We start from the raw sequence: 16749 nt of genomic DNA on the forward strand, positions 1-16749 counted from the left end.
GCAAGCAAAGTTATTCACATTACACTCAAGAATTAGACTCAAGTTTCCTTACGAAAAGGTAGATAAAAATCATTCACAACTGCTAGGGTTCGGGGGAGAGCAGGCACAGAAGCTAAAATCTGAAGTTCGCAATTATTAAAATGGTATTTCATAAGCAACTTCCTTCAATCACAAGAAAAAGTTAGATTCACATTCACAAAGAAAATTATTTTCTCCCTAAATCCAACTTATAATTGATGATTAATTATCAGAGCCCCAATTTATTTCCTGAGGTAAAGTAAAGATGCACAAGACTTCTGTTGGTCGAAGATGTTTTGCTTTCAGAGATGGTTCTGGAGAGCTGCTCGGTGCTGTGGTGTGCTGGGGGATTTCCATCACTCTCGGGGTGAGTGCCACCTCCTGGCCGAGGGGGAAGGGAGAAAACAAAGGGGCTTTTGATGGCGGCCAGAGGAAGGAGACCACACTGTACCTGACACAGACCTCTGCTGGCCAGATGGGCGCCTGGCTCAGGTTAGGGAAGCAACTGTATGAGGAGCCAAAAGAAGATTCTAGAACCTCTCCCCAAAGGAGCTTAGGAACTAGAAGGCTCTATCACATGTGAGAAAGACACCCTCAGGACAGATTTGAGGAAGGGCTGGAGAGACAGAGAGCGCACAGATCACACTTTCTCCCTTCAGCAATGATACGCTGATGCCTCTGCTTTCTGCAGTCAACACTTACAGCCTGTCCACATTGAGCAATATTTACCCTGGCAGAGGCTGGAAGAGAGAGAGTAAGATGAAATACAGCCTAGGTATATATTAAAATTAACAAGAAGGCGGCACCCCTGAGAAAAAGGTCACATGTAATTACCAGGAAATTGTGAGATCAGGCCCGACCCGCTGTCCATGCAGTTCTGATTATGGTGACGAAACTTAATCCACAAGGCAAACAAAAGAAACGGCAAAAACAAATACAAAAAGCAAATACAAAGTGAAATCAGTTCTTCCAGTCTAGCTAAGCCTTTCTCAAAGCACACACATTCATAAAATAGGTCAAGATAGATTATAGTCTTAATGTTCAGTGTCCTACACCTCTACTTAAAAATTCTATACATATATAATCATTGCTATAGCCGGGATGGAGACTGAAGGGCAAATGATGATGCTTGAACTGTGAAACAAAACTTGCTCTCTCAAAGACAACCAACTCTTCCAATGAGAAGCCGACGGAAGCTGCCTCTCCTCCCAAGCTTTTCTGAGGACAGACAACTGGTGGTGCCTTCACGCTTCCACTTCAATACGGCAACTTATTACTCTATCTTGAAAGATGTTTTTTGAGTTAGAAAGAAGTTTAAGGCCATCAAGCTCAAATATATTATTTTATAGATAGGAAACTGACACACAGGTCTAAATCACACAGCAATTTAGTAACAGAACCCAGATCTTTGCCCTCCTGACCAGAATTCTTTCCATTAAGGAAACGGCTAAACATGTGGATAAAGATTTTTGCACAAATATGCTCACGGAGGCATTATGTATAATCACAAAACACTGAAACAACCAAAACATTAAAGAGCAAGGGAAAGGTTAGTGAATTTTGGTACATCAATACAATGGGATATTTCGGCAGCCAGTAATGTTACACGTACAAAGCCTTTTTAATAACAAGGCAAAGATTTACAATAGAATATTAAGAAAAAAGCCTGGATATAAATCTATATACTAATAATGAAGAAAGTGATAGAAAAAAAGACTGAAAAGAAATATGCCAAAATAGTGCAACTATCTCAGGGGAATAATTCAGAACATGTGTGACTTTCTTTTTCTCTAAATGTTATACTATCTCTAAATTTCCTGTACTGGGAATATACTGTCCCTGGGTGATCACACGTGGACATGGCCTGCTTCTGCCTGCTCTACTTTATGCCTTATGACGGTAATTATTAGATAGAAGCCGCAGGGGTTCAAGGGGCCCATCCAGCGTCCCCTGACTCAACAAGAGTCAATGAGTACCTTAACACATGTAATAAATGACACTGTGGCTCCAGTTCTTCACTCCTCCCTCAATCCATGTCCTTTACCATGTAATTTTGCAGTGCCCTCCTAAGGCAGACTACTCCCCATCCTCAGACTGGTCACATGACTTGCTTTGGCCGATGGGATCTTAGTTTCCTAACATAAGAAGAGTCCTGAAATGTGCTTGCATGACTGGACTTACACACTTGTACTTTTGCCATCACATGAGGAGGATGTGCCAGGACAATCTACTGATCCCAAGAGAAGGATGACAGACACATAAGAGCTACCCCAAATGAACCTGGCTAAGATCAGCCAGCTCTCAGCAGGCCTTAGACATGTCAGTGAATCTAGCTGAATACAGCAAAATCACTCAGCTGTCCCCCACCTGAATCAGCTAATCTCCAGCCAGGGCACAGATGTGTGAACTATAATAATAAATGATTATTGTTAAAGCTAATGAGTTTTGGGGGGGGGGGTTGTTACGCAGTAACATCACTGGCTGATACAATGTAGCTGAATATACATACAAGAAGTTAAATCCATTTCATCAGAACCTATTGCAACAAAATAGCTGTACCTTGTTTCCGTTATAATTCCCCTAAACCATCAATTGTGACCAATATCAATAAATATTTGTAGACTGACTGATTAGACCTACCAGTTATATCACAAAATAAGTGACTAAAGATGAAGAAAGTCAGTCAGTAAGAAGTTTGCTGAGAACAACATTCCAGTGGCAGCTGAAATTAGAGAAAAGAGCTTTCACACTAAACTACTGGGTGTTGGCTTGTACTCTGTCCCTCAATGGAAATAAATATCAAGTCAGAGAAAACAAGATGACAGATGTAACCTATGAGGTAGGGGATTAACAAAGGATAGAGTGAAAGGGGATAAGTAGAACACGTCCGACAATTTTTCCACATGACCTTATTTTTGTAATTTTATTTTAACGGTAATTTTATTTTAAAGATCAGTAATGCCACCACGGCTTAGAACTGGAATTACCCTTAGATGTTTGAGCTACTGGCTAAATTACAAAAACAAGAGTCTACACCCTCTAATTCCTAAAACTTGAAGTTCAGACTTTGAATGAAAAATTTTTTTTTCTTAAATCGTGTCTACATGCCTTTTAAGTTTCATTTCAAAAGGAAAACATCACCCAATTAGGTCAGTAGTGCATACTGTGAGGCGTAAGAAGAACCCCCATATCATATCTGATTTTATTTAAACAGCTTCCTGTCCAAACTCAGTATGCCAAACTGAACTGGCACGTGTCCTCAGTATTGCCACATAGCTATCAGCAACAAAACAAAAACAAGCCACTGTCTCACGGTGATGAGCTAGTCCATCACAGCCAAGGACGAAATGGAGCAGCTACGAGCAATGGGGCTGGACGCCAAGATTACCAAGACAGCAGGGCTAAAAAAGACACAAAATTGAAGCCAATGCAAAGGCAACACCAAAATGCAGATCCTCAATCACTTCCATATGTGCTTCACAAATAACCGCATTGAATAGATACCGACTCCTGGAAAGAAAGATTAACTCTAAACTGGGAGTAGGCAGCATCTTTATAAATATGTTATAAATATTTTTATATATATACACACACACATACATATGTATATACAAAGTGTGCGCATATATTCGTAAAAAGAGAATCACATGGGACAAATACCCCTTATATGATGTACACACTTATACATCCATTTGCTATTCATATGACATGTGTAAAGTGAAAGAGGAATTTTTGTAAATTAAATAAGTATGCCTCATCTACATTCCTCAGCATTTGAGAACTGTGTCTGCCCTCTGAAATTTTTCAAAGGACGAGGCAAATCTTGACCGATTTTTGATATAAAAATCTCTTAAAGGAAAAATGCTAAGGCTGGGTTCTGGAGGCTGGGAGAGGGGCAAGAATTCCGTTGAGTGTGTCAGAGTCATTTTAAACTACAGCCCACCGCACAGTCAAGTGGAAGTTGGAGGACTGTCTGCCCATGGTCCCTCTCTGAGTGCCTTAACCCTGAAATAACCTTCAGCCGTGAGTGACATGAAGAGGTGCTGATCACAGTAAAAACAGCAAACATGTAACTATGAGTGTTTACTGTGTGCTAAGTATTGTTACATCTTTACACATATTAATTAATTTAATCCCACAAGGAACCACGTAAGGCACGTTCTACTATTACCTCCACTTTACAGACAAGGAAACTAAGAGAGGAAATAACTCATGCAAAGTTACACAGCTGGTACAGAGCAGACCTGGCGTTCATACTCAGGCAAACTAGCTCCATGGCCTGTGCTCTTGGCCACTATAGTATATTGCTTTTCAAGAGACCAATGATTAAACAGATCTCTAGCCAAGAGTGCTTATTCTTCAATTAATGTTATTTTGAGCCCGTAATTAGCCACGACAAGAGGTGCAATATTGGTTTTTTCTATACTTCTCATCTCAGTTTATACAGATTTCTCATCCGACGTTCTCAAGGTGAAGAACCCCAGTTTAAGACCAACCAATAAATAACTAAATTTTGAGTGCTCACTGTGTGCCAGGCCCTATTCTAAACGTTTTCATGTATCAGACAGGCCTCCGTGATCAACACGGCTTCTCTCAGATACCTCCCTCACTCCGTGTTCTTTCTCTGGTTGTGTATATAGAACCTCTTTGCCTTACAGCTGTCACTCATAGTGTGGCCAGAAATTATGTATTCAATTATGCAGTAATCTGCATAACGCAATAATAATAATAGCTGATATTTATTTAGTGCTTACTAACTGCCAGGCACTGTTATAAATGCTTAATGTGTATTAATTCATTGAATCCCTACAACAAGAGTATGAGGAAAGTAGTAGTATTATTCCCATTTTAAAGTTCAGGAAAGTAAGACCCAAGAGTTGAGCAACTTGTCCAAGATCACATCATTAGTAAGTGGCAGAACCCAGATTTAAATCCGGACAATTTGATTCCAGAGATTAATCACCATACTCTACCAGTGTTCTGTTTAGCATCTCCGGTCCTCCTGCAGGATACTGTGTTTAGAGTATGAATTAAATAAATATCTTGGAACAGATGATTGATTTCAAAAGATTTATTTAGTACACACACAGATCCTCATGTATATTTTTTTCTTCATTGAAATTATGACTCTCACTCATGAATATCCAAAGTCATTTTAATGCCAGATAGATGTAAACATTGCTTTCTCATACTATCATTGCAATGGCTAGGCAGACAAAGAAGTCATTATTTCACTTAAAAACAGGGGGAAACATCTTTATCCTTTTTACCTGTTAGAAAAAGAAAATGAAAGGTCATATCAAAAAAGGTGATGAACAGCAAAAGAGCATATACCACAAGCCCAGGTTTCAGACTTGGAGAGGACAACTGTTCCTCTGCTTGTCCAACCCAAGCACATTCTTTCTTGAGCCCACCCATGTCAGAGGACCCACCTACTCTCTGCAGGTGGAGGACAAACACATCTCCCTTTTCTACCCCTGAATCTACCCCTTCTAAGATGGCTCAAACTGATATTCTTGTCAGTAGCTCAAACTAAATGTGATGAAGATACAGCTATTCATTACTTCTCTGTGACTTTCTCTCATGTCTTACTTCGTTGGAAACATTTCAACATCAAGATGTCTTCAACACTGCAAACAGAAAACCTAAGTCATCTAAGACTCATCTCTCCCCTTTACTCAGCATCCTGGATCATGTGCTAATCCTGCTGTGGGTTTCATCCAATCCTTTCAAACTCCATTTTTTCTTTTTTTTTTTTCTTTTTAAAGATTGGCACCTGAGCTAACAACTGTTGCCAATCTTCTTTTTTTTTTTTTCTGCTTTATCTCCCCAAACCTCCCCATACATAGTTGTATATCTTAGTTGCAGGTCCTTCTAGTTGTGGGATGTGGGGCGCCGCCTCAACGTGGCCTGATGAGCAGTGCCATGTCCACACCCAGGATCCGAACCCTGGGCTGCCGCAGCAGAGTGCGTGAACTTAACCACTCAGCCACGGAGCCGGCCCCGCATTTTTTCTTTGCCATGCATGTTATACACCTTTGCATTTCTACATTCATGCACACCTTCCCTGCTCTGGAATCATCAGCATGAGACATTATTTTCTTCTTCTAGTCTCCAAAAAACACCATCCCATTTTCCTAAGGCCCTGATTCCCATCAAACCCTGAGTCTTTGTCTTCCACCAGGCTTCCACCACCTATTTCCCCCAAGCTATCTCATATCAGCAGCATCTGCTCATCTTTAGCTCATAGACTACTGTTTCCATTCTCACCTGTGAAAACAGCTCCATAAATTTAGGGCATCCATACTAAGCCAGCCTACCCAGCCATTCCTTGCCTCTGCTAGCTCAAGAAGCCCAACTAGGTTAATGAGAAGGAAGATGATTACTTATGTTCCTGGCCCCACCCTCTCTAGACCTACAACAGCCACAGTTGCCATCCTTTATTCCACCCAAAATAGTTACCTTGATTTGTGCATGTGCAAATACCATAATAGATCACTTGATATCAGCATATTATACGCTGAGTCTGTTGAAATTTTATACACTTTCTAACTTGGTTCTTGTATCATCTTAGGAAGAAGATTGAAATTAAAGTACAAAGCAAATGGATACCTAGCATCTCAATTTGATTACAAAGGAAAAGGACTAAAATAGAGTAATCATGAAGATACCCCCACATGTGGAGGCTCAAGCCTTGGTCATTCAAATAGTTTCTTATTCCTCAATCAAAGCATAAAATATCCACAAATATTCTGCTTGGATATTTCTGCTTATCTCTTTATAACTTCATTTTTTTTTTAATAAAAACAGAAAATCCTGCTTAGCATCTGGTTAACAGCCTTAACCACGGGCAGAAATGAATGAGCTGGATGTAGGATGTTTTTCTGGTGGTTTCGAAGACCAAGCCCACATTCCTAGGACTGGCTCCTGTGGTTGCAGAACCACATGAAGTTCTTTAGCTCCAGTGTTTCAGAGAAGTCTCCAGTCAAATTCAGCCCCGAAGAGAGATGACGCCTATGTAATCTTAGACCAGTATTTCTCAACCTTTTTTTGGTCACAGACTCTTTTGAAGATCTAAAAAAAGTTATAAATGCTCTCAGCAGAAAAACTGACAAATGTTGATAGCCCAAAATTTTGTATATAATTTTAGGAATTTACAGTCCATCTGAGGTTCACAACAGAATAACAGAATAAGAACACCAACATCTGCCCTATAATTGGCCTGGTGTTCAAGGAGGGAGGGAGAGGGAGGAGGAAGAGTAAGGTAACCAGGGAGAGAAAAAGGAAGGAAGAAGAAAAAGAAAGAAGGGTTATGGTGGGAGGGAGAAAGAGAAAGAAAAAAGGGAGAAAGAGGGAGAAGAATAAAGAGAAAAATCCTAATAATCTGGGACAGTCTCTACTCAAAGCATTTATCTTATCACTTTGTTTCAGGCTTAGAAGCAATTACAGAAGAATTGCATTTAATCTAAGTAATACGGGACAAGAAAATCTGAATCATTGGCTTTCCCGGGTATAATGAAATACTCACTCACTATCTATCACTCGAAACAATGACTCCTAGTATGGCTTAAGCTGTTTTCACAACGTTAAGAGATACAGAATATTAAATTTAATGCAAACAGCAATTTTTAAATGGTGCCTATTTATGCGTCGCCTAAAGAACCGTCCTCCTCCGTCGGGGAGGTGATCTGCTTGACAGAGCACGCAGCTGAAGAGGCAGCCCTGTGGACTGACCCTCCCATAAGGGGGATGCAAACTGGGGTTCAAATGGATACGGTAATTCTCTTCCCAAACATTTGCCCACCCATAGAACTCAGAAAAATAACTGACGCTAAGACCTAGAGCCAGCTTTCCTGGGCAAACTCCCCATCCATTCACGCACCTGCCTAACTTCAATTTCATACATCTTAAACAGTTACTACCTGTGTTCGTTATTTCCTACTTATGAAAATGCTTTTGCTGGCATAGGAAGGTAGCTTTTACTCCAAGAAAAACTGGTTCTTAACGAAGACAAACTGTGGATCACAAACTGTTTGCAAAATATATCTGCCTGCTGTACCTGTTCTCAGCAAATGACTAGCACCGTGCATTGCCACACAGGATCTATAAATAGAATGAGCGCCAGTTGGGGGAACTTAATGGTCTGTGCTTTGGCCTAAAGATAAGAAAGCCTTCCTGGAAAAGATCAACTGATTATTTCTCTTCACACTAAGCTATTACCATAGGTGGCTCCCATGGGTTCCTTTATGTTGCATTTATATTGATTAGAATTAAGGAACAAAGAATGGCATCATCACGGAAGAGAAATGGACCCTGAACTTTGGGAAATCTGCTTATTTGCAGTCATTTCACTAGGAATCTTGTTTTAGAAGAATCAATGTCCTAGCCTTCTATCTGCTTGCCTCCAACCATTGCCACTGTTTCAACTCTACTTCAAGCTTCGAGGCCCGAATAAAATTCTGCCTCATTCATGTAACTTTCCCTTTATCTTCAGTGGACGTGTTCTCTCTGCTCTGAACTTCTACAGTGTAATTTCCTCTTGGGACATTGCTCATATCCTGTCTGATAAAGTAGTGGAGTACATGGCATTTTCAGTAGACTCTGAGCTACAGTATAGGCAGGGTCTAAGTCTTACTATTGTGTCCCACAAGTATCTAGGACGATGCCTGCCACACCGTAGGTGTTCAACAAACATATGTGGAATTGAACAGAAAAGTGAATCTGCCTAGATTGTTTAGGCCATCTCTAATCTGCATATTCTAGAACTGCAAGGCTGTGGAACGGCTGACTAGTCCACAGATGATAACTGTCTGAACACAATATAAATATCACTACATTGTTATCATATGCCTGCCACAGGGCCTTTGCACTTGCCGTTTCCTCTGCCTAAAAGCCTCTACCTGAGACATCTAGTTCTTTCCCTCATCCCCTGGCTGATCTTTGCCAAATGTTACCTTCAAAGAAGGCCCTTCCCTGTCTATCCTATTTAAGGTTTGAGTTCCCCCCTGCTATGGTTTGAGTGTTTGTGTGCCCCCCCTAAAATTCATATATTGAAATCCTAATGCCCAATGTGATGGTATTAGGAGGTAGGGTCTTTGGGAGGTGCTTCTATCATGAGAGTGGAGCCCTCATGAATGGAATTAGTACCCTTATAAAAGAGACCCCACAGAGCTCCCTAGCCGCTCCTTTCATGTGAGGAAACAACGAGAAGTCTACAACCAGAAGAGGGCCCTCCCCCAACCATGCTGGCAGCCTGATCTCCAACTTCCAGACTCAAGAACGGAGAGAAATAAATTTCTGTCGTTTCTCAGCCACCTAGTCTGCTGTCCAAATGGACTAGGATGCATCCTTCTGCCCCTCCTCCAGCAACTCCTTTTTCTGATTTATTTTTCTGTCTATCACTGATCGCCATCTAATATACTACATATTTTACTTCTCTATTTTTTGTATTTTCTATTCCTCCCTCTCACATCCTAGAATGTAAACTCTATGAGGCAGAGATCTCTATAAATTGTGAACATTCCTTTACCTCCTCTCTCAATGCTTAGAATAGTCCCTGGTAGGTTAAGCACAAGGTTGGTACTCAATAAATAGCTATGGAATGAATTTTAGAATGAATCATAAAGCATTTACAAAACACCAATTCCTACATGGCACTGTGCCTGATCCTGTAAAAGACAATTGTTATAAGTGAAGAAATACCACCTGATCAAATACATGCAGCCCAGTGTGTCTGCACAGTTAGGGGGCAAGTGATGCATGGAAGAGCAGAGCAGGGGTCTGTCCTGTTGCCAGCACCAAAGGTGAGGAACATGCTTTAGTCTTCCACACTTTCCCCCTCAACAACTCAAGAACCACTAGGTGAATGAATGGCTACACTGAAGGCACTGGTAAAAGGTAATAAAGGAGTTCAGACAAGGAAGCAGTCACTTTACAGACATCACTATGAGGAGAAGTGTGGCAGTGAGCTTCTGAGTCATTCCCCAGTGATCCTGTCCTGGCGTTCATGTCCTTGTATGGTCTCCTGTCACAATGAATCAGGACAGAACAACTTTCAGAGCTGGGTCAGAAAGGGTCTCTCAGCTTCTGCCTTGGGCTCTTGGATCCCTCACTCTTTGGAGGGCAGCTATGCTCCCAACTATACCAAGAACGCATTCCTCACTCTGTGGGAAGCCAGCTGCCATGTTGTGGTAACACTCAAGCAGCCCCATGGAGAGGCCCACACGGAGAGGAACCCATTCACCAGCATCAACTTGCCAGCCATGTGAGGGAGAAACCTTGAAAGTAGATCTTCTAACCCTGGAAGAGTCTTCAGATGACCTCAGCCGCAGCCAAAATCTGATTTCAACCTCACGAGAGATCCTGAACCAGAACCACCCCAGTGAGCCACTCCTGAACTGCCTACCCACAGAAGTCATGAGAGGTAATAAATGATGATTATTTCAATTCATTAATTTGGGGAGATTTGTTAGACAGCAATAGATAACTAATACAAGAGGTATTGGAAATGACTTCCACAAAGGAAATAGGGCTTGAAAACAGAGGCATCAAAGGAATTGCAGGAATAATATAGGCAAGGCAGTGAAGCGAGTACGGGGGAAAACCATGAACAAAGGCAGGTACGAATGTGAAACAGAAATCATATCCACACAGAACCTCAAGATTGGAAGGAATCTTAAAAGTCATTTAGCCCAACACTTCATCTAACAACAGAGTCCACTCTTAAAATAATAAAACTAAGGCAGGGATTGCACGAATTTCTCTAAGCTGAAATTTTTGTTTTAGTTCTGCTCCCTCCCTTTCTTCCCAGGAGACTTGCCCTCACCCGACTCTCCTGATCTGAGGTAGAGAAAGTGGACAAACTACAGAGAAGGATTAAGTCATTATGCACCTAACCTCTTGCCAGGAAAAATCTGAGCATATAATTAGGCTCCAGCAGGGTCCAGCCAAGAAAGAATCCACTCACAGATTTGGGGCATTCCCTTCACTGAGGATATAAGGCCAAATTTCCTGGGCTGCTGATCAGTGCACCTCTACTCAAAGGAATAATGTATCTGAGATGCTAAAGAAAAAACCTATAGCATTTTCTGTCCCAAGATATGATATTTTATTGGTCCCAAAGTTGGTTCTTTCAGAGGCTGGTAACAGATCTGAAGCCCAACTGAAAGATGCATCCCCCACAAAGCTAACACTCTATTTGAAGAAGTAGATACAGGCATTTGCCTTTAACGAGAGGAAACATGAGGGAATTGTTCCCTAGGCAGCCACTGCAAAAGATGCTGCCATATGTACAGTGGTATAAGGAGTCAGGCAGGACACCCAGGTCAAGCCAGAGAAGGTCAAGTTACTGACTGTTTCCTATCACATCATCCTCTTCTGAGAAGAAGGCATATGTTGAACTAAGATTAGAGACTACAGTTTTTAAAACTTACTAAAGGTATTAAAACAGCTGGTTATACTTCTAGGAAAACAAAACATAGACAATCAAACTAAAAAGGTATACATACCTTAGAGAGTTGGGAAGATATAGCATATACCAATTAAAGGTCTATAGAGTAACGATCAAAACATCTTAGGCCAGGAAAACTAGACCTTTAACAAATACCATACCAATGGCATTGATCATGGGCATAAAAGGGTCACCAACAAGAAAGTCTAGGAATGCTCACCAAGATCTCATATACATGGGGTCAACGGAACATGCTGAAAATGGGTTAAGAGGATGCCCAAGGAGCTTCTATGGAGAAGAGTGGTCACAAAAATTCTTTCTCATAAAAAATGACATGACCTCTTGAAATAATGGACTCACTGGAATTATCAATCAAATAGGCCAACCTGATTTGTAAAAGGATGCTGTGCTGCCCAAACCACAGGGTCAAAGAAAGCAATTACTATCGTTCAGTTACAAGTTCCCAGAGTACAGTCTCGGGTAGATAAATGTGTCCTGTGCCTCTCTGCATTTCCCCTCAGCCCAAGCACAGAGCTTTACACACAGCAGGGGTGTGGCTAAAGTGGGTGCTGACGACAATATAGCACACACTCCACACCCTCAAAGAGCTCAGAGTCACAGGTGCCCAGGTCCCAGGTGTCTCCCCTGCTCCGAGTTTACCATCATTGAAGCTGTCACTGGTGGTAACGTGGGTGAATGGTGACTGGGCCCGCGGCTCCTCGCACAGGGAGTAGCTGTGCTCAGCCTGGATGAGAGGCGCCGGGGACGTTGGCGATGGCTCCACCTCCATCGACACACTCTTCTCTGAGAGGAAAGGGTCATTCAGGAGCTGACCCAAGACGTTCTGGGAAAACTCATCCAGAAGTTCTGAGAAGTGCTACAAGAAACAAACAAGGAAGAACTCAGTTTCTCTGAACCATGATCTGATATTTACACACAGATTCTAAGGCAAATAGATCACGCACTGCTTTAAATGAAGTCGCTAATATACAATATCCAGTTATCTATGGCTGTGTAGCAACCTGCCCCAAAACTGAGTGGCTTAAAATAACCACAAGTTATTATTTCTCACTACTCCATGCTTTGGGGTTGGGGGGTGTGGTGAGCTGATTTCTTCTGAGTTCACTGATAGAGCTACAGGGAGCTGGAAGGTTAGCTGGCAGCTGTGCTAGGCTGGACAGCTGGACACCTGGGCCTTTTGCTCAAAGAGGCTTTATCAGGCTGGGATTCCTCACATGATGGCAGAAATGTTCCAAGAGGGAGAAAACCAAAATAGACTCCACCTCTTGATGAGAAGAACAGCAAAACCCATTGCAGACCAGTGTGGACAGAGGCTAGCACGACTCACTAGTGGCCATCACTCTATCTACCACTTTTTGCATTGGGAATATTTTTAAATAAGCTATCCTGTATTTCTGTTGCATGAGAGTGCTATTTATAGCAAGGTGCCAAGTTCAAAGGCATCACAGGCAGCTTCCCTCTACTCTCCCCACCACCTGGACTTTGTTCCTCTGCAGCTTTTCCTGAATCTCCTTAATTTCTTCTCATCTTCCATTTCCAACACCATCAACTCCCTAACCCCCATCACGCCATTAAGATAATACAGGAATGGTCTGTACATATATTCACAGGGATTCCTACATTGCTTGGTCCTCTCAAGGAGCTGCAGCCCTGTCCACTCTCTCTCACTGACAGGAGGATATTCATGGTCTAAGGATCTGTAAGGCAGGTTTCTCAGCCTCAGCACTATTGGCATTTTGGACTGGATAATTCTTTATGACAGGGGTGGAGTTGTTCCGTGCGTGATAGAATGTTTAACAGCATCCCTGGCCTCTATTCACTCTATGCCAGAAGCACTCCCCTAGTTTTGAAAAAAACAAAAATGTCTCCAGACACTGCCAAACGTCCCTAGGGGAAAAAATCATTCTTGGTTTAGAACCACTGCTATAGAGTATATTAACAATAATAATAACAAAATTCAAATTAAAAGTCCATTTTGGCACCAGCTGTTAGAGCCACTTCTTCCTTCTAAACATTCCCTGAGTCATATACCAACAGGTGTCATCCTGATGGATTAAACTTTAGGGACACGTCTGGTATAGAAAGGCAGTCATGAAAGCAGGTACAGCAATAAGAGAACTGACTGCAAATGTGGATTCTTGGGGTAGGCAATGGAAACTCTTGGGATTCCCACGGATAACTAAGTGCTACCACTGAAATGAAGTGTCAGTGAAGGTGTTATGAAAATGAATGCAGCTTGGGAATGGAAGGCAGGAGGGGACCCTAAGGTCAGAGCTCTAAGATTAGGGTAGTTGTAGGACAGAGCCTCTCCTCTAATAAAGAAGAGAAGCAGACAACAGAGAGGAGCGCCTGGTAGGCTAGGTCCTTAAAGCAGAGTTAGATTGGTGGGGCTGCATCTCATCAGGACAGAATACAGAATGCAAGGAAGCCACAGGCCTTGGGCAAGTCCTCCTAGGCATCGATCATGTAGGAGAACACAAGAGGGTGGTTCGGTGGTTTGGTGCGTCTCTGTGTACAGACACACTGAGAACAGAAAGGGCCCTAGGAGCATCTAAGGCAAGAATTCCCAAATGCCAGCAGTCTGCATCACAATTACCAGGAGAGTTCTATTTCAGTCATTTTATAATAAGATATTTTAAGCATTCAGAAAAATTATAGAGAATAGTACCATGAATAGCTATGTAGTCATCCTTTGGAAAAAATCTTATTTTTCCATGTTTGCAGCTGCAACATTTTTTTCTTTACTCTTTCTTTCTTTATTAAGAAATAAAACATGAAGGGACTGTTCAAGCTCCCATCCATTCCCCTTCTTTCCTCTCAAAGTTAACTACTACCCTGAACTTGGTGTTTATCAGCCCCATTAAAGTCTTCACATTGTTACTACATACGTATGTTTCCATTACATACATATGAATTTTTTTAAACTTTAAACAAATGGAACCATATGTCACACATCCTTCTACAACTTTATTCTCTCAAAAAAATTTTTTTAAATTTATTCATGTTTATACATGTAGCTCTAGTTCCTTCATTTTAACTTCTGAGTTGTATTCAATTGTATTTATCCATTTCCTCTGGAGGGACATTTCAAGGTTTTTTTATTATACGTATATTTAATAAACATTTTTGAACATGAGGGGAAATTTTTAAAACATACAAATCCTATGACTTGCCTTCAGAGATTTTGACTTAGTAGGTCAAAGGCATCCATCTTAAAACCACCGTCACCACTGTGATTCTAACACTCACTTCAGTTTTTGAACCACTGAAAGTTGGCCCATTTCCACTCATCATCCCTCTCACTACACCACTTGACAATTAAATCCCTAGAAGTTTACAAAGGGCCCAGACATTCAGATAAGTTCAAGATCAGACAAAGATTTAGGGATTTGGAAGCTACCATGTGCTAAATTTTAAATAGGCATTGGGGATAGAAAATAAAAAAGAAGATAGAAACAGTCTATGCTTTCCTTGAGCTTAGCATTCAGGCCAGCGCTTCTCAAACTTCTACATGCATATCAATCACCTGAGGATCTTAAGACATAGATGCCGAATCACGTGTCTAGGTGAGCCCAAGATTCTGCATTTCTAACCAGCTCCCCGGTAATCCTGCTAGACCGTGGACCACACGTTGTGTAGCAAGGAGCAGAACAGCTGCAAGGATAAGATCAGAACCCAGCTTTCCTGATTCTACAATAACCTGAAGTCAGAGTGTGATTCCCTAAGCAGCTCCCCAAAGACAAATTAACTGCTTGCCTGATGGTGAATATTCTGCAAGTGTCTGACGGAGTTCCTTTCGAGACCAAAACTGAGGTAACAGAAAGAAAAATACATAACAGCATGTACAATGCAAAAGCAAGAGTTGAACTCACAGACCCGCATTTGCAAGCTACAGTTCTGTCGCTGGAGCTGCAGTGTCAACTCCCGGCCAGCCGCGCCGGCCCTGCTAAGCCTCTGGAATCCTGGTGTTCTGTGAAGCAAGGCTCTTCTTGACTGCCTGTGCTTTCCCATGGAAGTTGCCAGTTGGGGTACTCTGCTGACACTATGTTTTCTTTCTCCTGAGCAGCACTAATGAATGTTTTCACGAACATCCCCTGAATAACCAATAATAAACCTTCTCAAACTCTGCTAACCGTCCCTGAACTCCCCCAACTTTGGATTTTGTAGTAATTATCACGTTACCAAAGAACTTAGTCCTAAATGATAGGGAGTCCTAAACAACTCAAGAGTTGTTATCAAGCACCTTATGGCAACCTTTCCTCTAGAAAAAGAAACTCCTCAGAAGAAGGGACCAACTGTGCCTCACCACCACCCACACCTAGGAACTTAGCAAAGTACTGCGCACTGAGTAGGTCCCGGGGAGACACTTATGATTCAAGTGCCCAACTTGTCCCAACCAGACACTGTGACTCAGCCCAACAAATTGGCTCCAGCTGGGTCTCCTTGGCAGCCGTGGGCTCCAGGGCTCAGCAGACAGGTCAACATTCCACTGCCGGTGCAGGGACCAGGCCAGAATCAGCCCATCATCAACGCCAGCCAGTGAGAGAGGGGCACATGGCCTTGGAGGCAAAAAACCAGAGAAAGCAGCAAAGTGAGCCTCAAAGAGGGAGCCTTTCTGGATCCTGCACACATGTTAGCAAAGGACTACTCATGTGAACCCAAGGCTTATGAAATTTTAGTTGAATTCTTTCAAAGATATAGCAGAATAGCATTTTACCACTCGGCCTAACAGTTTAGTCAAGCTTTATGTGTTTACAAAGTACTTTTCTAGCTTTCCCCTCAATCAATGCTCATAATAATCCTGTGAAGGTGGTTTTAAATCCATTGTCCAAGATCTCAGTCACCTACTGTTTGAGCTGGCCTTGATCTAGGGTCATCTTATTTCAGGTTGACTGAACTTTTCCCACATTGTTTCTCCTTGAAAAGAGGTATTTGAGCTTCACAGTCCAATGGCATGGAGAAGTTCTAACAAGTGTAAAACCATGATGCCGATGCTGACGATTGATGACGATGTTGATAGGGTCAGGTGCTGAGCTCATCTGATGGACGAAGTGCTTAACATAGTGGACTTTGAGAAAATGAGTGAGGTGCTTTCCTCTAAGGTGGACATGTCCCTATTTATAGATGAGAAAACTGGGAGCTCAGTTTGTTAGGTACATTGCCCACAGTCTGGGTTGCACAACTGACAAAAGGTGGAATTGAGATTCCATCCCAAGGCTAACCAGTTCCAAAGCCCATGCAGTCTCTACTAGAGCACCCTG

The 16749-nt window shown here is 42.0% G+C and overlaps 1 protein-coding gene across 2 annotated transcripts in view; it reads right to left on the bottom strand.

Annotated features, from left to right (window-relative positions):
* Positions 1–16749, bottom strand: part of CREB3L2 (cAMP responsive element binding protein 3 like 2) — a 111188-nt gene that overhangs the window by 33575 nt on the left and 60864 nt on the right. For both annotated transcript variants that reach the window (XM_046670596.1, XM_046670597.1), the window contains exon 2: positions 12128–12344. In XM_046670596.1, the coding sequence (XP_046526552.1) occupies positions 12128–12344 (217 nt within the window). The remainder of the gene's footprint in view (positions 1–12127; positions 12345–16749) is intronic.

This window comes from Equus quagga, chromosome 8 (genome assembly GCF_021613505.1).
Source record: "Equus quagga isolate Etosha38 chromosome 8, UCLA_HA_Equagga_1.0, whole genome shotgun sequence".
In the NCBI taxonomy this organism is placed as follows: Eukaryota; Metazoa; Chordata; class Mammalia; order Perissodactyla; family Equidae; genus Equus; species Equus quagga.